General features: G+C 35.2%; 1 protein-coding gene across 2 annotated transcripts; it reads right to left on the bottom strand.

Annotated features, from left to right (window-relative positions):
* Positions 1-68: 68 nt before the first annotated feature.
* LOC113940315 (multidrug resistance protein 1-like) lies at positions 69-25,164 on the bottom strand. 2 transcript variants are annotated; one of them, XM_027631444.1, is made up of 19 exons: positions 25,049-25,164; positions 21,844-22,006; positions 20,886-20,998; positions 20,092-20,152; positions 18,636-18,783; positions 17,227-17,293; positions 13,395-13,586; positions 12,560-12,731; positions 11,312-11,436; positions 10,433-10,604; positions 8,711-8,824; positions 7,618-7,728; positions 6,431-6,556; positions 6,047-6,250; positions 5,493-5,663; positions 3,183-3,344; positions 1,473-1,655; positions 510-656; positions 69-203 (listed from the first exon to the last, which is right to left on the bottom strand). In XM_027631444.1, exons 3-19 carry the CDS (start codon positions 20,972-20,974, stop codon positions 69-71), a joined length of 2,379 nt encoding a protein of 792 aa, XP_027487245.1. In that variant the 5' UTR covers positions 20,975-20,998; positions 21,844-22,006; positions 25,049-25,164. The 2 variants fall into 2 exon arrangements, with proteins under 2 accessions (XP_027487245.1, XP_027487244.1); XM_027631443.1 differs by lacking the exons at positions 21,844-22,006; positions 25,049-25,164 and adding an exon at positions 21,473-21,577.
* Positions 25,165-25,757: the final 593 nt, after the last annotated feature.

The following is a 25,757-nucleotide window of genomic DNA, read 5'->3' as shown; positions in this document are numbered from 1 at the left end:
AGATGTGTATTATGAAGATGCAAATTTTTAGTATATTTCAGAACTGATTTCTAAAACATGATGAACAATTATAATAAAGTAAAAATAATAAAACATACCTGCAAAAAGAAAGTAAAAAAGGAAATTATCCCAAGTACTAAAAACAGTAGTGAATATAAGTTGCTCTGTTCTCTTAAAATGTCCTTGTCCGTTTCTGAAAAAATCTGTAAGAACAATATTTAAAACAACATTTTTTAAAATCAACTAACAATCTACAATACTCCCATTTTCTCAATAACTAAGTTTGGTAGTTATTTGCATTCCTATAAAATTTGAGCATATGTTACATATGATTATAAGGTTATATGAAGATTTTTAGGATTTAGTAAATATCATATGATTTTTCAAATGTTTGCAATAGTGCTTCATCCACTCTTCAACTTCATTATGCAGTGATTGCTTTAAACCTAATTTTATTAGAAACTAATTTTGTGTAAATATAATTTTTTGCATATTTTACTCCAACTTACCCCTATAATTTCAGAAAATATGATCGCAAATCCAGGTTGTAAAGCTCCATTGATAACTGCACATAAGGTTCCAGCTACAAAGTATGGCCATTCAGTTTTGTTTAACTTCATAATTTTCAAAAATGAAGCTGGAGGTAATTTTTCCTCCTAAAAAATGGAAATTCTGTTAGGACAGGCATGAACATTTGGAGAAATAGGGAGAAAAAGAGAGATTAATAATCAATTTCCTCCTCTCAGAATCTAGTCAGAGGAAGTAAAAATGTATACTTTTTAATAACATGAATAAATGTACAAAACTGTAAAAAGCTGATTGTACATTTCTTTTTATTATTCTAATACAAGGAAGAAAGAGCTGTTACGCTACATCTACAGCTCTTGTCATTGTATATTAGTTTATTGATGTAATTTTTGTTGGTGAATACTCTTGGTATTGGTCAATGGTGACTGAACTATTAACTCTGGGCATATTGCTGTCTGTAATCCATGACTAGATTAATTGAAGTAATTGTTTACTAAGCATTTATAACAGCAAAGTAATCACTGTAAATATGAATGCAACCATATTTGGGGGGGGGGGTTGAAAGTCTTATTGTAAGAGTTCTATGTTGGGCCAAATGCTCTGTTAAATGAATGTTTAACCCGTATAGACTATGTCAGTATGTTATGCAAATATGCATAAGTGTATTTCTTTTAAACTTAATTGATTTTCAATAATAAACTCATCAACCTTGTTATAGACTTTTAAAGTCCCATTTTATTTGTATTGTCATTCATGTTCAGAATAAAAAAACAAGCTGTGAATATTAACAGTTGAAGGCTATTTAGAATTTAAAAATTCTCGTGGTTTTTTTCACCCCTATCAAATGCCTCCTTCTTCTTGTATCTTTCTTGAGCAGGAGAATGAATTTAACATACCTCTTTCAAAGGAATCGAATTCACTAACATCTCTGCAAAGATACTTACAGGTGAACTTTTTTTCTCATCAGGGCCATCATCGTTCTCTCCTGCCTTTTTCATGCTTCTCTGAGTTGACCGTCTTCTCAATCCTCTTGTTAGGGATTCTTCAAATTCTGGTTCAGATTCACGTTTTTTGACACTTAGTGCATTCTCGTCTTTTTCTGACGAGGGAACTTCAGCTTCTATTGCCTAAAAGTGGGAAGAATGTGATGCTAAGATTAATTATGCATATATTACTTTCAAAATGATAAGGTAATCAAAGTAAAAGTAACTTTGTTTCAGTTGAAAGAGATATGGGGGAAACAACTTATACTGCTTTAAAGGAGATATGAAAATCTGTATTATATTTTAGTAGATCTCTGTCTTCAGAGCTTTATTCATATGGGTATCGCACCTCTCAAGAAAATACTTATACTGAGGGGACGGCAGGGGAGTGAAAGTGGCTGCTCTTTTTTTTTGTTATAAATTAACTACTAACAAAATTTTAAATTGAGGGTAAACCATTTGCATTCATCTTGGGTTCTCAGGGTATACACTGTTTATTCATGAAGAGATAAAAAATTAACCCTCTTTACCACAGAACACTCTTCACAATTCTTGACTTTAAATGGAATATGGAAGTTCAGGATGAAACAGGTCAAAAAGAGAGTTTGACTGAAAAATTTTAGCAGTCTGGAAAAGACCCCTACTTTTGGTGGTAGTTTTGCCAGTCTCTTTGACAGAATAAATAAAACTTTACCCACCCCTAAGGTTGTTATTAGTAACTGGAGTCAAAGTTGCCTTCAATTAGTGTTTATTTTTTTCCAGAAAGTTCTTATTTCTTCCTGCTTTTTGCACTACTAATAAAAATAACTTTTTTCTTGCTTTCCATTTTTTATTTTCTTTTTTTTGGTTTTAAATTTTCTTTCCATTTTATATTTCCTCATTTTTCCCATAATCACATTTGCTTGGATACAAAGTTACTTTTCATCTAAGGTAACCAAATGCATTCTTATATTTTATGAAGAAATATTTTAATTGGTCTAGTTTACTCTTTTCTATCTGACATATTGAGGAGGGAGTTTCAGTTTCTTTATTGGACATGGTGGTTATGCAGTAAAACAAAGTGAAGCTCTCCTATAACCTAATGGTCACGTGGGACATAGCGATGTAAATATCAAAGTATTTTGGTCTTTACTTAATATATTTCTGATATTTATTATAATTTCTAATCTCTTTTTTTCTGTCTACATAACTTCAAAACATATTTTCACACTTACAATAGCTGGATTATTTTTCTTTTTCTTCTATTCCTCCACATTTTTTTTCTTTAGAAAGAAATTCAATATGAAGGAATATAAACAAACAGCTTAAAATATGCCTGCTCTATTCCTTGAGTATCAGCTACTGTATTTTACCTTTTATCATAGGCTAAGAACAAGAAATGGAATAGCAAGCTCCTGTAGTCTGCTCTACATTATCTGCATAAAAGGAAAACATAAAATAATCTTTCAGGTTTAAATACATAGAGGATTAAAAATGTACTATCCTGGGTTTAAATAGGTATTGCATCAAGACTAGTGGTCTCTTCTCTCAAATTACTGTTCTCCTGCCAAAGCACTTTTTTTTTTCCTGCTAACAAATTCTGCAGAATTCCTCATACTTCTGATAGCATACAATGACTGTGGGTGAGGAAAACAAAAACCAAAACGAGGCAACAGCTAGCGAGAAAAGTACCTGCATGTTAACAAGTTTGTAGTAGATTCCCTTCCTCTCAAGCAGTTTAACATGATTTCCTTGCTCTGCGACAACTCCACCTTCAAACACAGCTATATGATCTGCATTTCGCACTGTTGACAGCCGATGAGCCACTACAACTGTAGTGCGTCCTTCCCTTGCCTAGAAATAGCAAAGTTTAATATGAGCGTTTCTAAGTAAATTCAAAAAGTGTTCCTCTGCATACTAGAGTTGAATAAGACCTAAAGGAAACACTAAAAGGGTTCACAGAAAATATAACTTGCCAGAAAAATTCAAAAGCATATTTCAATGAGTACCTTAAAGCAGAAATATAATCTTTACCCTGAAAATGAAGAAGAGACAATCTTTCACCATGGCACACATACATCCTACAATTTTGATCACAAATATCTAAACAAAATTCTCAATATTTAAAATTTCAGAATGTTACAAACCTTAAAATTTTAAAAATGCTAGAAGGTTTTATATTTAAGCCCATAGTTCTCAATTTAAACCTTAAAATTCATGGAAATAATTTATACACAGAAGCATTAGAGAATACTTCACACTCATATTTTAAAAAGTTCAGTGTTTTAAGCTCTAAGCCATTGTTAACTCAAGTAGCTACAGTGAAAAGAAAACCTCCTACTATTTCATGTAAAATTAGTTCAACTATCTACCTATCTTTGGATATTTATAAACATATTACACCTAATGTTTCAAATGTCAGAGCTTGCCATTTTAATTATGAGGCTGTATGAAAGTGATCAAGCAAATTTTAGCTTAACTAATCAAAGTAATGATCCCAAGCAGTGGAATTTTGTTGGAAAACAAATGGAGTTCATTCTCAGTGACACCTCTCAGAAGCCCCATACTGGCACCCATACTATTTAATATCTTCCTCATTGGCATAGATAAATGGGATTGAGTGCACACTCAGTAAATTTACAAATGACATCAAGCTGAGAGGTGCACCTTATTCATGTGAGGGAGGGGATAGCATTCAGGTCTCCAGCAAGCTTGAGGAGTGAAGCCATGTGAACCCCATGAAGTTCAACAAGGCCAGGTGAAAGGCCCTGCACCTGGGTCAAGGCAATCCTCAACATCAATATAGATGGATTGAGAGCAGCTCTGCAGAGAAAGGCTTTGGAATAGTAGTGGATGAAAAACTGGACACAAGCTGACAATGTGTGCTTGCAGTCCAGAAAGCCAACTGTAACTTGGGCTGCATCTAAAGAGGCGTGGCCAGCAGATTGAGGGAGGAGATTCTTCCTCTTTACTCTCCTCTGTTGAGATCCCACCTGGAGTACTGTGAGTTCTGAGGAAGACCACAAAAACTACCAGAGAGCTAACAGACCTCTCCTATACAGACAGGCTAAGAGAGCTGGGGTTCAGCCTGGAGAAAAGAGGGCTCCCGGGAGACCTAATTGAAGCCTTTCAGTACCTGAAGGGTGACCACCATTATGACCACCAGGTGAGAGATTTTTACCAGGGCCTGTAGTAACAGGACAAAGGACAATGGTTTTAAACTGAAAGAGGGTAGATTTAGATCAGATATAAGGAAAAAAATTTTTACGATGAGGGTGGTGAGACACTGGAACAGGTTGCCCAGCATCGTGGATGCCCCACCGCTGGAAGTGTTCAAGACCAGCCTGGATGGGGCTCTGAGCAACCTGATCTAGTGGACTGTGTCCTTGTTCCATGTGGAGACTAGATAATCTTTAAAGATGCTTTCCAACCCAAACCACTCTATGATTCTATGAGTCCCTAGGTCTTCTGCAAAGGTTCACAAGGATACAAATTTGTAAGGTAAATATAGAGACTCCTGAGTTGCACAATGAATGAACTGTCCATTACCAAGACGGTTCTACACTAAGAACAAAAGAAGCACCTAGAAGAATTCATGTTAACTGAAGCAAGTGTTTCCTTGGAGTATTTCATGCCAAGTCACTGCTACAAACAATTATGACATGCTGGTAATGCTTATTTTGTCTGTTAGGCTTTATAAGTTAACTAAACAGGTGACTGACAACAATATGCATGTCAGTAAGACAGATAATAACACAGGATGGTATTTACACCAAGAAAATGTTGATTTAAGCTTAATAATGCAGAAAATATGACTCCATCTTCTCACTTGAAATAAGATTCCTCTCTGGAATACTTGCGGGATCTCAAAAATTCTCCTTACAAAGAACATTTGCCAAATTTACCTTTCTTGTTTTATGCGTCTTTATTTTCAACAAAAGTCAGGGAAAAAAGTAAATATTAGGCTCCTGCTTACCTGCTTCATTTTAAAACACTACTGACCTTGTCCAGTGCTGCCTGCACAACTGATTCACTTTCAGTATCCAAAGCTGATGTTGCCTCATCAAGCAGAAGAATTTTAGGATTGCGAACCAGAGCTCGGGCAATTGCTATTCTTTGTTTCTGGCCTCCACTCAGCTGTGCCCCTCTTTCTCCAACCACGGTTTCAAACTTCTACAAGACAACCACATGCATTCAAAACACTCAGTGGCACATTACTCCCAGCAAAGACAGGCAGTGTGAAGAAAAGAATCACCAGTGTCAGTAACCCCAGTAGCGTCTCCTCCTTCCTTTACAGGAATAAACACGTACTTGGATAATCCCACCTAATCATTTGTGTTCCTGGAATTCTAATAGTTCTTCAAATACCTGCCAAATCATGACCTGAAGATATAAAATTAACATCTTTCTCAAAAGTTACGAGAACCTCTGCATAGCTTTGCATATTCACAGCTCCAAGGATAGCTTCCTCTCTTAACAAGCGTTCCTCCTACGGAACTATTTGGCACAAGAGGGTTTAGAAGAAATTGGTTCAGCAGGAGAACTGGTCTGCTTACCTTGGGCAGCTTCATGATGAAGTCATAAGCATTGGCTTCCTTGGTAGCTTTTTCAATCTCTTCCATGGTGACGTCCTCACGGCCATAACGAATATTTTCTGCAATAGTGGTAGCAAAGAGCACGGGCTCCTGATTCACCACACCGATAATCTCCCGCAGATATCTTACATTCAAGGTCTTAATATCCTGCCCATCAATGGTAACCTAATCATAAGGAAGCAGACAAAAACTGAGTGTTTTGACCAAGGAACCTCTCTTTCCATGCTGGCACATGCCTTTTTAGGCAAGACTTCACCATATCATTGGAACAAGGTGAATGAGGCCAGAACTAGGATTTCAACAAGTGTGACATATAGAGCAGTCAGCTCACTTGAGGTATCTTACCGTGCCTTCCTTGGGATCATAAAATCTCTGGATGAGCTGAACAGTTGTACTTTTCCCACAGCCACTGCTGCCAACCAGGGCCACTGTCTGGCCAGAACTAATCTTGAGATTCAAGCCCTTCAGTATCTGTGCATATAGGAAAGGGAATCAAAAACATAACAGTATGTAGAAATATCAGTGTAAATTTGATGAAAATATAAAGACTACAGTAAAATATCCTTTGTATTTGTAACAGAATCTGGTACAAAATAAAATTTTTAAACGTGGGTTTAAATTTTGGATAATATGATTTCAGCTTAATTTCTTACATTTACATCACAACTGGTCCAATATCAATGTGCTATACAACACACTTCACAATTACCTCTCTCATGAACCAGTTCATATGACAAAATAATAATAACATTACTACCAAAACTAAAATATAGTATAGAAATGCAATATGATGCGATATTCCTGTATTATGTTGCCTCACTTTTTTTTTAATGCACCATGCAAACTACAGGGAAGCTATGGAAAAGTCATCGTTAAAAGCTCTGTGTCTTTTCTTCCTACCTATCAAAAGTAAGAAAGATCGTTTCATCATGGCCAGTGATTTTCCTTCAAGGTAAGGAAGGAAATAATTACATAGTGCAAAGACACTGCCCATGAAAACATTTTCAGAAATCATTCAAATGTCTTCCATCTCCACTGAATCAAGACTATGGATTTATGACAGTGCTTCAAAAAGCAAACTTATTCTCTGCCTAGACAGACAAATACAGATTCTGATCTCTATTCCGTGTATAGCAAGTCCTTGCTGGATCTGCTTTCTCACACACAGTCATCAGAGAGCTGCACTGCAAGTACTCTGAAACCCATGATCTCATTATTATTACAATACACAAGCAGTTGGGTTAGGGCGTAAGTTTAGGTTCTGATAGAAATACATATTTATGTTTTTTTGCATAGCCACACTTACTATAGCTTTAGACAGAAAGTTGCTCAGAAAATTTAACATATTTGGCTAAGGTGTAAATATGTCTAGCTAAAATCACTGTGATGGAAAGGTAGTTTTATATACATTAGAGAATCAACTTGGAATTGTTATATTTTCAACAAAATTTCGTTTATGTCACTTCTTAATGATTTTTTTTTCCCAACAAATCATCTATATGTTTAATATACATGAAGTGTCATTTACATACCTCAACGTCTGGTCTGGATGGATAATTGAAGTAAACATTCTCGAATTCCAAGTTTCCTTTAATGTAGTCCGGTTTGTAACCCGCCTCTGAGTAACTGTCAATTTGAGGTTCCTGTGCAAAATAAGATACAACACCCCCCCATTTTTTTTCATTAAGAAGTTCTGGAGTGCACCATTACTCTTCAGAGACATTAAATGTGGGTTTTAAGTAATTTAGTTGAGATTTCTGAAAGAAAAAAATTGCATGATGTTTTGCTCCCTCGTTGCTGCATCGATGATAGGCTTATGCAAGAATACTGTTATAATTTTTCCATTAAACTTTTGTGTGAATTTAGCAAATGTCCTTAAGACTGTACCCACAGCTAGCCATAATCTGAGATTCATTTCACTGCCTGATGATTAACCTGAGTACATCATCTCTAATGAGCTGTTCATACACTGTTCATTTATAGCTTTGGCCTTTCTGCTGAAACAATTTGTCTGAGAAACAACTAATCTGCTGATCATTACTCAGAAGCAGATTTCTTAATTATCGGTGGGTTTGTTTCCATCCAGGGTGGGTCTAGAACTTGAAGTATACCAAAACAATAATCCAAAACATGCAATTGCATTTCATAGAGCTTCATTAGCTAGCAAAATCACAGCTTCCCTGATTTTTCAATCTCTTGGCAGTTGAGGTACATATCCAGTTTACCCAATTGTGTTGTATTGATTTGCTGGCACTCACACTACCATTGGTGTCACTGATACCATGAAAACTATGCTCATATACCTACATTGTCTATAATCATGTGATTACAGCACCACAGACGTGTCCTTCATGATAAAAACATTAGAGGATACCCTTCGAAACCAAGTGATTCAGAGATCCAGTACTTTTACCTTTGAAGCAAGGACTGGTAATTCTAAAAGACAAAGAGGAACTGACTAATAATTACACATCCTATCTGGTTTTATCTTTATATTTCTGCTTATTTTACACAGTTATTTAATCTGATTAATTTCATTTCCATAAATAGTGCCTGTCTTTAAAAAGAAAGGTCTCTTCCCTTCAAAAGAAGTTTTGAAATGATAACAAGGGCAAGGATACTCACATTGTCTATTATATTAAAGACCACATAGGCAGCTCCTCTTGCACTAGCAAATGCCTCTATGCTTGGAGCAGTCTGTCCAATACTGAAAGCTCCAATCAATACAGAGAAAAAGACCTGAAAGAAATATTTACAGTGACATATATTCATTCTTATTAACCAGAGGATTACATTTATTTATTTACTTTAAATATCTTTGCGTCAGGAGGCTCCATGCCTGTTAACAGAAGTTTAAGGAATCTAGAATTACAGAAAAACTGAAAACAGAGAATCACGTTAAGAAAAGGGCTTTTTAAGAGTCAGCTGAGAACTGAGCTCATGCACGATGTTAATGCTGCAAATATATTGAGAAGAAGTGAAAAGGTGATTGAGACTTGTAAAATCTATGCCAAAAAAATGTAGACTGTCACTTGATGTCTTGGAATTTTATTGTATTAATTCATTCTTAGGCCAAAGACATTCCAAAGACTGGAAAGTATATTACATATCTTCCAGGGAAACAAAGACAGATATGCAAAGCACTATCACTCTGCTTTCAAAGTTACAGTGAAATAGAGGGATACAAATCCAGCTTCTCCATCACAAAGTAATAAAGGATCCCCTCTGCTTCAATGAGAGTGAGTGCAAGCAAACAAGAAAGAGAAAAAGAACAAATAAACTGTTTTCTCAGAGTAGCATAGTTTATTGCTTTCAGCTAGTATAAAAAAAAAAAAAAAGAAGGCAATTAAATGATGCTGCTCAGAGCTTGTAACAGCCACAGTAAGTCAGAGCAAAGCCCATGACACCCATTTTCTTGAATAGGGGCTGTTCACAAATTTAACACATGATAAGGCCACACCCTCCCATCCCTGTTATAAAACCACCATTCAATGAACTACAACATAGACAACTGAAATTGCAAATACTTTGAACAGAATAAATTACACACAAGGTCATGAACCTCATTGAGTGTTCTGTATGGCAACCTGCATAAAAGGTTCCAAAAAGCCAAAAACACGTATCAGAGACATTTTTCATGAACTTCAGTGATTCATAAACAAAACAAACCAGATAGTTTTAAAAAAAAAATAAATATATGCATATGTTCACCTGTCTGGGCTTTTATTATGGTTAACAAAATTATTCTTCTTATCGTATTAATTTGATATCTCATACAAAATTAGAACGGTTGCCACATCAAGAGAAGAATTTAAGTTACCACTTATGAGTAATGGGTTTTTTACATATTTCCTAGTCACAAGTATATTTTAATCCCCCTCAATTTCTAAAAGCGCTCAGAAGTGATTCCAAGCTCTCATAAAACATAAAAAAAAGCGCAAAACATAAAAAAAAATTATCTATTTAGACAACACAACAGTTAAAAAAAAGTATTTGTTTCTGCATGCTGAAAATATATTCAGACCCATAAATCTGAAAGCAAATAGCAACTAGGAAGGGTATTGTACTTCAGCTTTGGATTGAATTGTTTCTGTATCAGTCTGATCTTATGAAAGTCAGAAAATATATAAGAACAGTGGAAAATAATATATGTTTTATTTTAGGTTCATATAGATTTTGAGATGCTGTGGAAACATGTAGACTTCTGTGGTGAGAATCTTTTTGTTCAGAAGGGATTCTACTTTGCCAGTTTTGGCCCATAACTCTCATTAAAATCAAATAAGTTCCCATTACATAATTTAACGTTCTTTTCTCACTATTATTGAGAATTTACTCCTTAATACTTACCGTCAGAACTTGGCCAATAGTGTAATCATCAGTCAAGATCAAAGTAGTTCCATACCAAAAGGCCAGTGCATATGATGCATATACCAGTAAGTAAGCAACACCCATAGAAACATTAGCTATAATAGCCTTTCTTATTCCAATCCTTTTAGCATCTTCTAAATTTTTATGGTATCTGGAAGAAAGAAAGAAGTTCAAAATAGACTTACACTTGTACCACGGCACACGGCACCAAAACCTGTGCGGATGAGTTAGGACAAGCATGCTCACAAAGTACATCAGGATATATAAAATATCTAACCCAAAGACTGTACAAAGGTAATCTTTGGAACAGGGTAACCTAAGATAACTCCTAAAAAGGCCAACATCAGTCAACCTGGTATGCAGAAATAAAAGGCCATTGCAGGTCAGGGATTGGCATTCAAGTTCCTTAAATAAATCGAAGGTCAGTGAATTTTGATAGTGAACCACTTAAGATAAAAGGTTAAAATATATCACAAGAATTATGTTTTACAGTAGTGGAAATAGAGATATTGTTTGTTAGCACATTCACAGCTACTGAGTAATCAGAGTACCAAGGATATCGTTATCTCTTCTTGTGAGAGGGATCCTTTTTTTGTCTAAAGCTCTCACTGTGTGATGTGTGAAGTAGTCTGTATACCCTCTAAAGCAGAGACAACAAATCAACTTATTTTGACTTTTCTAAAAAAATAACTAATTATCTTTCAACGTAGTGAACCTTGTAATAGTCTCTAACAGACAATCTTCCATCACCTAAAAATGCAGAAAACAAGACTTTCAACAACAAAGATACTAGAAAACTTCAATTTATCTGAAACAAGGACTTTAAAATCCACTGATGAAAGCAAATATTGCTCTTACCTTTTAATTTCTTTTTCCTGTCCTCCAAAAGCTATTACAGTACGGATTGCTGCCAGAACTTCCTCTGCAACAGCACCTGCTTTTGCATATGCTGCTTGTTCTTTGTCAGTGAAAGTAGAGAGAACCTAATACAAGATCAAATATTTTGACATAGGAAAAATAGAATGAGTTTGAGCACTTCATAATGACTTTTATCATAGTTACTTTCTTCTAATAGGAAGCCTTTTGATTATATTTTCTATGAGTGCAGAATGTCCAATATCCAAATTTTAAGTATATTGTGAATTCAATCAAATAATTAAATGTTACCCTTTGTAAACAGCTAAGGGCTGGATTTTCCACTCTGCTTTCACCCTTTGCAGGAGATTAGATGACTACTCATAGTGAGCTGGTGTGGTTTTCCCCAGGCAGATCTTCTCAGCTCATTCTCATCTCTGGCTACATTAGCCAGAGGGTCCTTTAACTTACATTAGTTGGCCACAGTCTGTGAAGACTCAGCCAGTAGACATGCATGGCACATGCTTCTCTAACCTTTTCTGCAATATACTCACTCAAGACAGAGAAAGCTTTCATGACCTTTAAAATGTAGGGAAAATAAAATACTATGAAAATGTGAAGACTTTCAAACTACAAATGTAAGTCATTCTAATCCCATAGTAATTTGGTCCTTCTCTCATGTAAGTCTATCTAAAATTTCTTGCCAAAGCTGTTAACAGCTCTGAAAGAAACTCTGTGTCTGAGACCAAGTTTTTTTCTAATTTATTCCCTTATTTTTCAGGAGGTGCAATTATTCCTTTCAACAGAAGAAGTACTTATGTGGATGTGGTTAAACAGTTACAAATGCGGATTCTACTTCTCTGTATGGGAATGTGCTATAAAGGCAGAAGCAGCTTCAAATCAAATAAGGCTACCCAATCTATAATAATGATATTATTGAAACTACATAGAATCATCCAATCATATAATGATTTGGTTTGGAAGGGACCTTAAAGATCATCCAATTCCAACTGCTCTGCCATGGTCAGGGACACCTTCCACTAGATCAGTTTGCTCAAAGCCCTATCCAACCCAGCCTTGAACAAGAGGGTACTGATACACAGTTCTTCTAAGAGTTGATGTACTTAAGTGTTATCTAAAGCTATAATTGGACTAAACAACAAGTTCTAACACTAAGAATTTCAGATATGTAGATTTATTTCATTATCTCTCATTAATATAAAACCTGACAGTGAATGTATGTTAACCTACCTTTGCCCAGATGGCTGCTGAAAGTCCCAGGACAGGACTAACTGCTAGTATTACAAGGGTTAATTTCCATCCTCTTACAAGACCAACAATAAATCCTGCTACAAATGCCGTTAGTTGTTGAACAAGAAGTCCAACCTTGTGACCTATTCCTTCATTAATCTTGGAGACATCACTGAAAAACAAATTAGATCCAGAAAGGAAGAAAAATGTAGAAAGAAATACAAACGTTTTCGGTTTTGTTACATGGTCATCTGTGTGGAGGGCAATCTTTACTATTTAATTGTTTCCAAATAATAGTTTTCTTCAAGGTAAAGCACTATATAGTGTGGTCAAGGAAAATTTCCTATTTCTTGTGAAACTGTAATGCTATAAACCTGGTTTTCTCTGAAAAGGTTGAAATCCTCTACAGTGTAAAACTACTCTCACTCTCTTAATTTCAGATTTTTGATCAGTTTGGCACTTGTGGTCTATTTGGGAATAAAAGATAGGGAAGGAGAAAGGAAAATCTTGTTATACAGTTAAAGCTGTTCACACTGCTGGGGTCAGCTGGCACCTTATTCAGTCCTCAGTGTGCACAGAAACAAACTATATTTTCTCTCCCAAGGGATAATCGCATAGGCTGGGCCTTAGTCATCCTCACAGTTCAAGGAAACTCAACAAAAAGCTTTTCTGACATCTTTGTGACAGTCCAGCATCAGAAGTATTAGAAATTCAGTCTCTGAGACCCTCCATGAGAAAACTTGAAAACTTAATTTAACAATGAAAATAAAAAAAAATGTAACTCCGACATGCTTAATAAGGTTAAACAACATTGGGAATGGTATAGTGTACTTACTCTAGAAGACGAGTGTTAAGTTCTCCCACATCATTTACATCAAACCATCCAATTTCCTGTCTCATAATTGCATGAAAAAATTCTTCTCTAATTTTTTTTATTTGTCGACCTGCTGTTAGTGTCCAGAGTGAAGTTTGTAAATAAGCAGCAAGAAGAACACCAGCTGCTATTCCACAATAGTAGTATGCATATCTGAAAGAAAAAAAAATGGCAAAAAACGCAAGACTCTCTTAAATTGATTTTAATTACCTCACCATTCTGAATTTGGTGTGATGCTTACTTCTTCTGTTTCAGACCTCTGTAAAACTTGATAAGTTTTCTATGAATAGTATTTAATGTCGGGGGGGTTTTTGCAATAACCAAAAAAAAGATATAATTAGACAGTAACTAACTTTCTTTTTTTTTTTTGTCAATTTAACATGCATTTTCTCATAAGATTATTTTAGAACTGTATTTCAGATACAATATCATTTTCACATACGTGTGTCACTTCCAAAAACTCCCTAGCATTTTTAACACACATGGACAGACCTAATCATATACACCTATATTATATGCATATTTACACCATACAATGTACCTGTCTATATAAATAAAAATATGCATGGATGCTGGAAATGTTTCCTGATTGGAGAATACAGCATTACTACATGTACATCTATTGCAAGCAAATGCCATTGGATTGAAAATTCTTTTGCTCTCTATTTTGTGCATAGTTGATATTTTAATTTTAAATTAATTCAGCCCTGTGCAAGGTGTCAAATCCAAACCAGGAGTGTGTGAACCACTATATTTCTCAAACTGGAACACAACTTGAGTCACAACTTTAAACCATTCAAAAAGAATTAAATCAATTTTGATTTGATACACAATTGACATCAGAATCAGTTATAGGTGAACTTAAACCAGAATTAAACCAGAAAAATATATCTGAACTGGTTCCATTTGTAAAGCATGACCAAAATCAAGGATTAAATATTCAGGGTGTATATATCTGTAATTATAAGAATACTGCATCTAATACAGCAAATAATGAGCAAAAAGCTATAAAACTCTTATGACTTTCACTCATGTGTACTAAGTTATGCATACTGATTCTGTAGAACTGTAACATGCTCCTTGGCGGGAGCAAATTGCAGGAATCTGTGTGCAAATGCTCTGCTCAAAAAAGGAGAGAATGGCTTTACAGATTAAAATTTTCAAATTTTAATCCAGTCTTTCTTGCAGCTATGATACCTTACAGTTTAGTTAGGGACTTTGGAACCATACTCATTATGAAATGCATTTAATCGAAACAGTTTAATAAAAGCAGGTTAATGCTTAACGGAATGCTGGTTAGTTGAATGTTGACTTCGATCACATTCAGCTTCATTAAAACTCTACAAACTTAAAAAAACCTTCCCAAACTAACCCCAAGAGCACTGCATCTAAATTCAGCAGTAATTACTTCAGACAATTACTTTATGATGTTATATGACTTCAAAGAATTGATTTATGCTTGGACTTTGTTTCATGACAAATTGTCTCAAAAGGGATTCATATCTTTGCCAGATTCCATGCTGATGAAACATATTCTGTAAATTCAATGCTGAAACTAATCAGAGAGTAAATGCTTATTGCATTGTAAAGTAATAGTTATTTTTCTTTAGAGAGATAGTAGGGGTTTGGGCAAGCCGTTGTTTGAGTAACAAACACAACCAAGTCCACGTGTATATTTCAGTATTTGAACACACCTCTTTGAGAACTTTGTCCTTGTAAATGGGTTTTATTATTATTTGACCTGCTGGCAGGCATTCTTAGAGAAACAAGGAGTGAGTACAACCAGCTGCTTCTTCAAACCAGTGAAATCACTAACTCAAGGCTCTATCTAGAAACTTTGGAAAAGAAATCCTGTTCCTGTGCTGCTAAGAAGTAATAAGTTCCTCATGAAACAATTTGTTTTTAAAGAGAAACTTGTGCTGCTTTTTATTCATACTTGTACTTTCAGAGTTAATGACTAAAAGATACGGTGGCATGCCTGATGTTTGTGGTTGTTTGACCCTGGCTGGAAGACAGGTGCCCAACCCAACATGCTCCATCCCCTTCCTCAGCTGGACAGGGAAGAGAATAATACAATTAAAAGCTCATGGGTGGTAATAAGGACAGGGAGAGATCACTCAGCAAATAAATAGTGGGTAAAACAAGTTGTTCTAACAAGAACAACTATTTTTCAAGTTCTTTTAGAGTAAACATAAGACAGACTTTAAAAACATTGTGCAAGTAGGCATCAGGTATTTACTAAACACAGAACAGTTAGTGTAACTTCAACCATGCATAAATTATTTAGTTCTGCAATTCTGCCTTCAAATTTGCTTTCAAATCACTGGGCAAAAGGATATCCCACTGAAGGTGTGTATGCATTGGTTGCATTTGTGTCAGAGACTGTCAGAAATGTTGAGGGAGCAAGAAACTGTGTGGCCACACTCTCCTATAAAGCATAAAAGTCAGTTCCCTGTCTGTTCATTCTCATTACATACAAGTTCTTCATTTCTAAGTAACGGCCTTTTCCTAATTTGCTCATTTATTTTAGGGTAAAGAACTTTTTTTTTTCTGGTGTAAATTGATTTTCTTTTTTCATTGCAAAATTAACTACTGAATCTAAATGATGTTACTTTACAGTCCACTGCTACCAGAAATGATAATGTACTTCGGCATAAAACAGCAAGAGTTACTATAGCAAATGTCTTATCTCTTCCTTCTCTTCAGAAAAGACAATTGCCTTGAAGACCACATCAGGTATTTTTCAATACCTAATGAGGAACAGAGTTCAACCTGAGAAAAAAACCTGAAGTGGTACAAGAAAGTGCACATCAACTGTAGACATCCTGCATAAACCAAGTGTGTGGACAGTGGTTAATAAAGCCCCTTAACAAAGCACATCTATTAGCAGCTTTTGTTTCTGCTTATTTGATCTTTTCTTTATGGAGCTCTGTTAGCAGAAACATCTGCTGAATATTGTCTTCTGCTATTGCCTGCTCTAGAATGCTAGATTTAAGGCTGCATATAATCTAAATCTGTATTTTCTGTAGACAATTTCACAGAATCATAGAATTGTTTAGGTTGGAAGAGACCTTTAAGATTCTTGAATCCAACTGTTAACCCAGCACAATGTCCCTCAGTGCCACATCCACAAATCCTCTAATACCTCCAGGGACGGTGACTCAACCACTTCCCTAGGTAGCCTCTTCCAATGCTTGACAAACCTTCCCACGAAGACATCCAACCTCCCCTGTCACAACTTAAGGCCATTTCCTTTTGTCCTATTGCTTGTTGTTTGGGAGAAGAGACAGATCTTTACCTTGCTACAACCTCCTTTCAGATATTTGCAGAGAGCCATTTAGTTGCACTTGATGCTTTGGCAGCAAAGCAGATCCTATCTGACAATTTAAATTCTGTTTTTTGCAAGTGAATCACCACAGCTCAAGGAATTGATGGACGATAATCAACATAATTTTTTATCATAATCTTTATCATAATCTTTATGAACTCAGAGGAAGAGAAGTAAAAAAGAAGGCAATGCAGATGTCATTGGAACACGGAGCACCCCTGAAATGGGGGCAGAATGGCTGAGAGCAAGAGACGACAGGGAAATTTTGGGGAATGGCTGGGGATGTTCAAGAATCTTCCCAGTGCCTCAAATAATCTCATGTGCCAATCTTTAGGTACATATATTATTCAATCAATCATTGTTTTTGTGTTGCTTAAAGTGAGCAAAATATTCTTGGGAGAAGAATGGCTTAAATAGAAATGTGTGCCTACACTAAAAAAAGAGGAAATACCAATTTCTAATTACCTTGTCATATCTTCTTCCAGCTTCTCGAGCATGTCTGCAGTGAAATTCATTTGAGAAGAATTCAGTCCTTAGAAAGAAGAGTAAATACTTTTAATAGAGCAAGCTTTAACAAATTACTTTTCCTGCATGCTGTTCAGCATATTCAGAGTTGTTACATCTTGTTTTGAATCGAGTGGATTTGAATGAAAGGAGAAAATTTTAACAAAAATTAATGAACTTTACTAATACAGGATTAGTCATAACTCCACTGACTAGAAAACCATATCAGCGTAATTTGAGATTAAAAAGTCTTCCTGAGCATACACAGAATCATAGATTGGGATGGGTTAGAAGGAATCCAACCCCAGGCAGAGCTCCATGCACTCCAGCTGGTCATTGACATAGAGGGTGACGCCCCCTTCTCATCTTCCCAAATGTTCTTCCAGAAGAGCCTGTATCCTCTCATTCCAACATTCAAGTCATAGGTAGGTCCCCTCTCCAGGCTCCAGGCATCTCTTGCAGGCACTGGCATCACACTGGTAGGAGTGGGATGGACTGAGGTTCCTCTCCCTTGGCAGCTTAAGTTTAAAGACTGGGCACGCCTATGGCCAAAGATTCTCTTCTCCTTCTCTGACAGATGGACCCCCCCAGCCCCCAGGAGATGGGATTTCTCAATGCGAGTCCCATGGTCAGAAGTAGCTGAACCCTTGGACTGTGCCACCAGTCCAGTAATCATTTTTTCATTGACTAGATTTGATTAGCCCTTTCAAACCCTTTCCCTTTGACTGGGAGGACTGATGAAAAAAACTACCCACACACCAGCATCCCTTACTGATGCTCTGAGTTCAGAGGATGACATAATCTGATCTATGTGTTGACACCAAAGTGACAGTATCACTCCTTCCTCTTGTATCTAGCAGTGCATGCCTACCCTCCTTCCTTTGTGTTTGATTTCACAGTTCTGATTCAGCAAATGAGGCTAGTCAACAGATGGATCCCAGGGAAAATTAGTACTTTTATTTTTGATAGTGAATCTCCGATTAATCTACCTGCTAATCTGATTCACCTCATAAACTATAACTGTCAGATTTGATGCAAGGGAATCAACAAGAGCCCATGCTGAAGAGATGGAAACCCAGCCACTTTCTGTTTATTACAAGCACAGTTAAACATGATTTATTGAATGTGCACTGTAGCAGGTAATTTGAAAAAAAGTCAAAAATAAAATCTACTAACGCAGAAACTAAAAAATACAATAAAAATCCCCCAAAATATAGTGTATGTCTATTACAATGAACATGACTTACTAATTCATGTGATAGTATAGCACAGGGGTTTCTGACATCAATATGTCCTGTCAGGATGCCTGAATCTCCCCATCTCTTTTTAAATACAAGCCATTGTTCTCAGCACAGCAGATATATTCTTACCTGTAAAATTTAAGTCTCCAGAAGCAACAAAGCTGTCCGTCATTTCACCAAAAATTATCATCGAAATAGGGAGAGAGCTTCCATGGGCTACTGCCAGAATAGTGCCCAGTGTCATTAACATTTTATCTGACCAAGTGGAGTATCGAAACTGTGAGTGAGAAATGAATTCTAACTATTGTATTAGAATGCTAACACAATGCTATGTCTACACAGTCAGGAATGTAAAGACAAAATTATCAATTGTACACCTGCTGTCACAAAACTACAACTTTATCTGATTAGAAATTCAGTTTACAAAACAATTTAAATGTACAGGAATAAATCCCTTCACTATAAGCACTTTTATGCTATAAACTCTCAAAACTAGAGAGGTGTACTATTTTAATGTATTGATATATGCACCTGGGTAAGAAAGGCCATAGGTAAACAAAGCACAAGAAATTTGCCCTTTTTAAGTTCACCATATAAAGTTCAAATTATAAGAAATGTTAATGGCATTGTGATAATTAAGGCAATAATCTCTTTTACTTCAAATTCATTATTATGCAGTCAGAAAAACTGTTCCTAATGTACTACAGACATTATAAAAATGTACTGAAATCCTAAATCCTCCTGCCATTGAACTTAATAAAGTTTGAGTTCATCTGTTACAAAACCATTGGCTTTATTCTGTACTGTAAAATGCTAAGATTACTGACTTAAATTATTGTCCTATGATGTAATTGTACAAGTGCAAGCTGATATAGCAAAGTAAAGAAATTGGGCATTGTCCAGCATCATGGACTATAGTTTTATGTCTGTTATTTGCAATATCACTGCTGTGTATTATACATACAAAACCTACAAAAAAAGAAAATATTTCAGCATTACTAAAAGAGGACCTATGACTGATTTTGATTAAATATTGAAATATTTTTTTGAAACATACAGAAAAAATCGGGAATTTTAAGTATTTTTTAGTACTCAATTCTTAATTTTAAGTTTCGTCAATGCCACAGAGTTACTCTTTACTGCTGATTCAGATGACTGATTAATGATTAATGGGCCTAATCAGTATGATTAGTACCTGACTCTGGTAATTTAGAGGACAAGACCATACATAATTGTAGACACGTGGATGCCCTTTTTATTGTTTCAGAAGAAATGACTGAACATGGAAATCCCTGTCTTTCACAAACAAAAATCTAGTATGAGTGTGTTTAGCATGATCACTTATAAGGGAAGACTCCTAAGAATCCTTAACAGTAATAAGACAGCTTCTTTAATATAACTGCATCCACAAAGAGAACTGCTTGATTTCTATGCTATAGCCAGTATTCTGCAGTCTCACAGTATTTGGTACAGACAGTATCATAGATGCAGTGCACTAACATAATTGCAATCATTTTTGTTTAGCCTTTTGAAATGTGCCTGCATGAATATATAGGTACACATATACAGAGAGAATAAATCTTACCAGAGCAAAAGGGCTGACCACCTTAGGTTTTTCCCCTTTCTTCTGCTTCTTCTTTTTCTTTCTAAGAAAAGGTATGATGATTTTAATGAGTTTAAAAATAGATGACATTTTACAGAAATACTAATGCAACATATTAAAGCAGTTCAATTAAAATACAATTATGAAAAAAATTTACAGTAAAAAAATTGTGTGTAAAATGATTACGATTTATTGAGCATTCCTGAGAATACCCTAAATCTCCAGGTATCAGCTCCTGACTGCTGTAAATTTAAGTCAAGTTCTCCCCAGTTCACCTGTTTCAATGGTTCCACTACCTGGTTAGGGAAGTTGTGAACTGAAGCACTATAAAATTTCAAAATAGGAAAGGGGAAGATAACTTACAAAATCAAGTTTTTCCACATGGTGGGTGGGGAATACATAAAATGTTCAAGGTATGTAAAATATTGATTCCCTGCCATATGAAAGATATTAAGATAATCTCTAACAAATAGCATAAATGTATCCAAGATGTCCACTCCAAACAGAATTTCTGTCGTATTTCAGATTTATTTTTTCAATAAACTCCATTCAAAACTGTGGACAATTAGTCCTTACGAGAAAAAGACAAAGGTCCTTCTGCACCAAATGAACATGTCAATTAATGCTACTCTCAATTTGATACCAAGCTTTCTGTTATTAGGCTTTTCTGAAAAATAAAGTAAAATAAAATAAATAAATGAAATATAATATAAAATAATGTAATGTAATCTTACAAGCTTCAATACAGAATGTTCACAATGTTTAAGAATACTTACTGTTTGTCTTCAGATTCATGACCCTGGCTGGCAACATCATGAATATTTCCATCTGCAGTATAGTTCTTCTTTTCATCTTCAGAATGCATTTTAAATTTATTGAAAATAGCTCCCTGTAAAATAATATTTGACTGAGAAATATACAACTTTGAGCAAATGTTTTAAATATTTTAGTAATCTTAAAAACATAAATGTTTTTTGAATTACCTCAACAATGATTTGTTTGAAAGAAAAATATAGGTACTTATTGAAATCAGTAAAGTTATTAATATCATACACTGCAAGTGAATCCTCATAATGAACAAGTATAAGCCTGTTGAGAACAGCCCAGAAGTTTGGTGTTTCCTTACAAACATTTTGGATTTGTATTCATTTCATAACTGTAGGTCGTTCATTTAATTTCATTTAAATGATACAAGCATAATATTTTCTGCAATTCAGCAAAGATATACAAAATAAAGGAGAAAGTAAATGTTTATTTAAAAGAATTAATTTTTATCCAGTTAACTGGATTTTTCCCAATTTTAGACATAAGCGAATTTATAAAATATCTCTGATTTAAAAAAAGTCCCAAACTACTGACATACCGAGAAGGTTGTTCTGAGTTTGTGTCCAGTCCTCTGAAAAATTACTCAAGCATGAGCAGAATTAAGATGGTTCAGGACATACAGCACGATTGGACTTTGTTCTTGTTACGTAAGACAGAGATAACAAATAGATTTCTCTCATTTTTTTTTCCCACTCCAATTGCCTTCCCTATATTGGTGAGTAAAATGTATGCACTTTGGACTGTACCTCCCTTTTCCTAAAGGGAATAATACTACTCCTTAAACACACACTTATTTCACTGTCACCTGGGAAAACAACCCTGAATACTCTATTCTTCCATCAAAAAAAGTTCCCCGGATCTACTGTTGGCTTAACTATGCCCCTTAAATTCAGAGGAATTCCTCTTTACCTTATCAGAGGTGTTGCTGAATGCTCCAAGTAACTGTTACACTTAAGGATGAGCCCATTCTTGAATACACAGTGAGAAAGAAACCAAATAACACCAAAGGATTCTTTTACTCTTTTGCTTCTTTTCCAATCTTCTAAGTCTAATCCAGGAAAACACGACCCATCTAGCATGAAAGAAAAGGGGATTTTACTGTAGTGCATATAATTTCTCATTTGAGTAACTGCAGAACAGCAAGATGAGTGTCAGACTCAGTTTAAAAATGGTTGGGAAACAGCTCTGGTCAGCAGAAATCTTCTCAATTAGCATCTTTTTGATTTTTGAAAGTATGTTCAGATTCTAGACTGTTTGAAATGGACCACTTAATAGTAGTCCACTTGGACCTTTATTAATGGACATTGTGGAATGTATTGGCTTTATCAGTATCTGTAGGCATTACTTTGATGAAAATAATAAATATTTAAAACATTTAAATTAAATGAATTTCACTTCTTAACCTTATTTCAGTATATGTATTGAACTAGACATTTTTCAACACTTTTACAGAAGTAAAATTTGTGAAAAGTTAAATAAAAATACATGTCCTAGAAGACAAGTAGATTTATATTAATTTCTCTGTAGGTGTCCTATCACTTTACTTACACAAAACTTACTTAATCTGATCATTACACAGAAGAAATGATTTTTGTTCCTTTTTTTCATGTATGCCTGTAATCTCAAAATTTTGGTAAATAGTATTTTTATAATGTTTTGGAATACAAACAGTCTTATCAGATTGAGGAATGGTTTAGAAAGGGTAGTTTAGCTTTATCAGTCAAGCAAAATATAAAGGATTAGTAAGTATAAGTATTATCTGTTTATGAAAAGTCATTCTGAAATATTTGTATGGAGGTCTATCCCCAGCAGTTAATAGGTTTTAACCTGGGTGCCTAAATACTTTCCTACACTTAATCCTAACAAACTGGTCCAATTATTTCAGGGGAAACTGAATAAAGTCAAATGGGAAATTTTAAAGAAAATTAATTGATTAAAAAATGAAATATTATATGCAGGACTTTCACAACTATTTCACATTAAAGGGAGAATGGTCAAAACTAAAAGATCTTTCACAACATTTTGTTATCACATTGGAATGTCTTGATGCTATGGCAGTGCAATCATGATAAGAAAGGGAAATAGAAATATAGCAGAAGAGCAATTTAATTTTTACCAGAGTTTCTACTGCCTGCATACAGTAAAGCAAAGAAAATGAAAGACACCTGGTTTTATCACACTGTGAGCTGAAGCAACTAAACTGATACTAAAAAGGTGGGAAAATTGGGAACGTATTTTACAGTATTTTACATCTACTTAGTAGGATACAAAATTTTGTAATTTCTCTATAGCTTGTATACTTTGACTGCTGTTCACTCAGCTTCACAACTGCACAGAATTTGAAATCAGGAAAGATCACTAAATCCTTCTTCTAATCTCTTATATCTTACAGTTGGCTATAAATCATTCAGATACGTCCACGTTAAAATTGATAATTTGGGTTTGACTATATAATTTCAGTCTGAAGAGATTGAATTTGCATCATAAAACAAGAACAGAAGAATCTGAGGCATCACCACTGCACATTACCTGCACCTGAGTATAAAAAAACATGTAGGTGAATACAGTAGGTGATCCACAACCAAAGATGTACAGAAACATCCAGAAACAGTGTAGGTGGCAGTCAATCTATTCTGAGGAGAAATGCTGTCTCATCCGAAGTCTGCCGACCAGTTTTGCCCTAAATACATTAGCAGGATTCATAATCCCAATGTTTGAAAAACGCTGTCTTCCCTCAGATCAGTTATTTGGTTAAATCAACAGCTTACCCTCAGCTTTAACCAAGCCTTGATGTCATCAAGGGAGATTTTTTAGTTCTCTAGACTGAAGAGCTGAGGCATGAAATCTCCTATAGACATTGTATCGAGTGGACACGAACCTGATGCTAAGTAAATATGTCTTGAAAGCAGAGTGTCCTGATCATTCAAAAGTCCAGAAGAAAGAAAACCTTTCTTTTTTCTCCTTCTACTTACTAGTCACAAAATTTCACACAGAAGATAGATTTAAACAGAGATGACCAATCTGTGATCTTTGAGCTATTTAAGGCTCATAAACAATTCAAAATTCCTTCCCAAAGCAGTTTGTTATTCAGTGATTAGAAGAAGCAGAGATCTGGTGAAATGGGAACTGTTGGACAATTCAAATCCCTTGTACAAGCAAATAAAAAATGGCTGATAATGTTTCTGCACCTGGATTGTCCAAAACTCCAATACACGTCCATCTCAGCCCTATCCAACGTGGACCAGTGGGATTCTATGAAGCAAATGACAACTGCAGCTCAAAGAGCTACCTCTATTGAGTTATGTGGTAAATGTCTTAGGGGATTTCAGGCAGCTGAAAGTTCTGCCAAGTGACTCAATGGGTCAGGAAAGTTGACCTTGTCTAAACTAAAGGCTATACCTGAGGAAAATATCTAGTACTTTAAAAATTGCAATAGGTCACAAGTTTTTTGCACCTATTGGCTAATTGTTTCTTGCTGCATTTCCCTTCACGGATATTGTTATTTGAAGACAGAACAATACCTCTTGGATATTCTTATTTCTATGAGGACCTGCATTGTCAGATATATTTTCTATTTGAAAATACTTATACATATTCAGAAGGTTTACTCAACCCTCTCTTTATTAAGATAGTAGCCAGTTTCCCTTTGGCTGACATAGTTTTACTGTTCTTGCACTACATTCACTCAAATTTTTAGAATTTTGAGCATAGGAACTTCTTGTATGTCTGAAGGATGACCATCAATCCTTTGAAATAGTCTGTCAACACTGTAATGCTAAACTGAGGTACAATTAATTCCCTTCTGCTACTTGATATAAATGCATGGTTTGAATAATCTCTCTTGGGCACTCTAGTACAGTGAGAGATTGTACAGGTACAATAAACTATTATATATAGAAACAGGAAAAGTCTTTGCTGGCCAAGAAGTCCCCAGTGAGGTGGGGTAGAGCTGGTTTCTACTGTCTCTGGAGTGGATTCTCATTGCGACTTAATTGCTGTCTTCCAAATTGCTGCTTTTCCCTTTTCATGATGATGTTTTCCTCTTGAATCCTTAAACTGTTGCTTAATTCCATCTTAAGACTGTTACCTCTGTCTGCCATTTTACCTTTCTTACCTTGCAGAAGTCTCCTTTATCAATTTCTTTGTAGTTCTTGATCAGAATTTAGCAATTTCCTCACAAGTCTGAGAGATGGTGACACAACTGTGTCTTGGATCACAGACAGCTGAAGTCCTGAGGAAGAAGGAAAGGAGTTTACAAACTCAAGTCACTATATATGAAATATATAACAGCATTAACATTATACCTGTACAGAAACTGAATCTATTAATATTGACTTGTTTCCTTGTATAATACTATTTAAATTCATATTTTATGAATACTCACATTCTATTCCATACAATGTGAAATGTCTAGATTACACAGGAAATTATGAGAGTTAAAAACCTGTCGTTCCGCTTCTGCCTAGTAATACTGAATTCCAATTTTTTGTCTATTTCACTATCCTACAATTAAAGCTCATTATATGTGGATGACATATAATGTCAAAAGGCCATCCTGGCCATCCTCCTTCCTCCAGATCAGATCAATTGTTACATATGCCGTTCTTGACAGGTGTTTAAGTTCTGTCTCTCCATTGGTAGTTTCTAAAAACAACGATGGAGATGTTTAGACTATCTGAAACACTAGGAAGTTTTTCTGATGTCTAACATGAATTGTCCTTGACATAGGTTAGACCTGTTACTCCTTTCCTATTCACAGCTTTCAAAATTTTAATGTTGCTTTCACAAATGTTGTCTGTCCTCTTTAGACAAAACCCAAAAAA

The sequence above is a fragment of the Corapipo altera genome, unplaced genomic scaffold (genome assembly GCF_003945725.1).
Source record: "Corapipo altera isolate COAL_440 unplaced genomic scaffold, ASM394572v1 148, whole genome shotgun sequence".
Taxonomy (NCBI): domain Eukaryota; kingdom Metazoa; phylum Chordata; class Aves; order Passeriformes; family Pipridae; genus Corapipo; species Corapipo altera.
Note: the sequence above shows the minus strand (reverse complement) of the source record. Positions and strands in the feature narration are given on the sequence as shown.

What these genes read in the sequence shown, in the direction of transcription:
- LOC113940315 (XM_027631444.1), bottom strand. Translation starts at nt 20,974, where the DNA reads ATGCATTCTGAAGATGAAAAGAAGAACTATACTGCAGATGGAAATATT. An exon ending in TGCAGGCAGCACTGGACAAG is followed by an intron (nt 3,345 to 5,492) that starts GTCAGTAGTGTT and finishes TGCTATTTCTAG; the next exon opens with GCAAGGGAAGGACGCACTAC. An exon ending in ATGAGAAAAAAAGTTCACCT is followed by an intron (nt 657 to 1,472) that starts GTAAGTATCTTT and finishes TCCATTTTTTAG; the next exon opens with GAGGAAAAATTACCTCCAGC.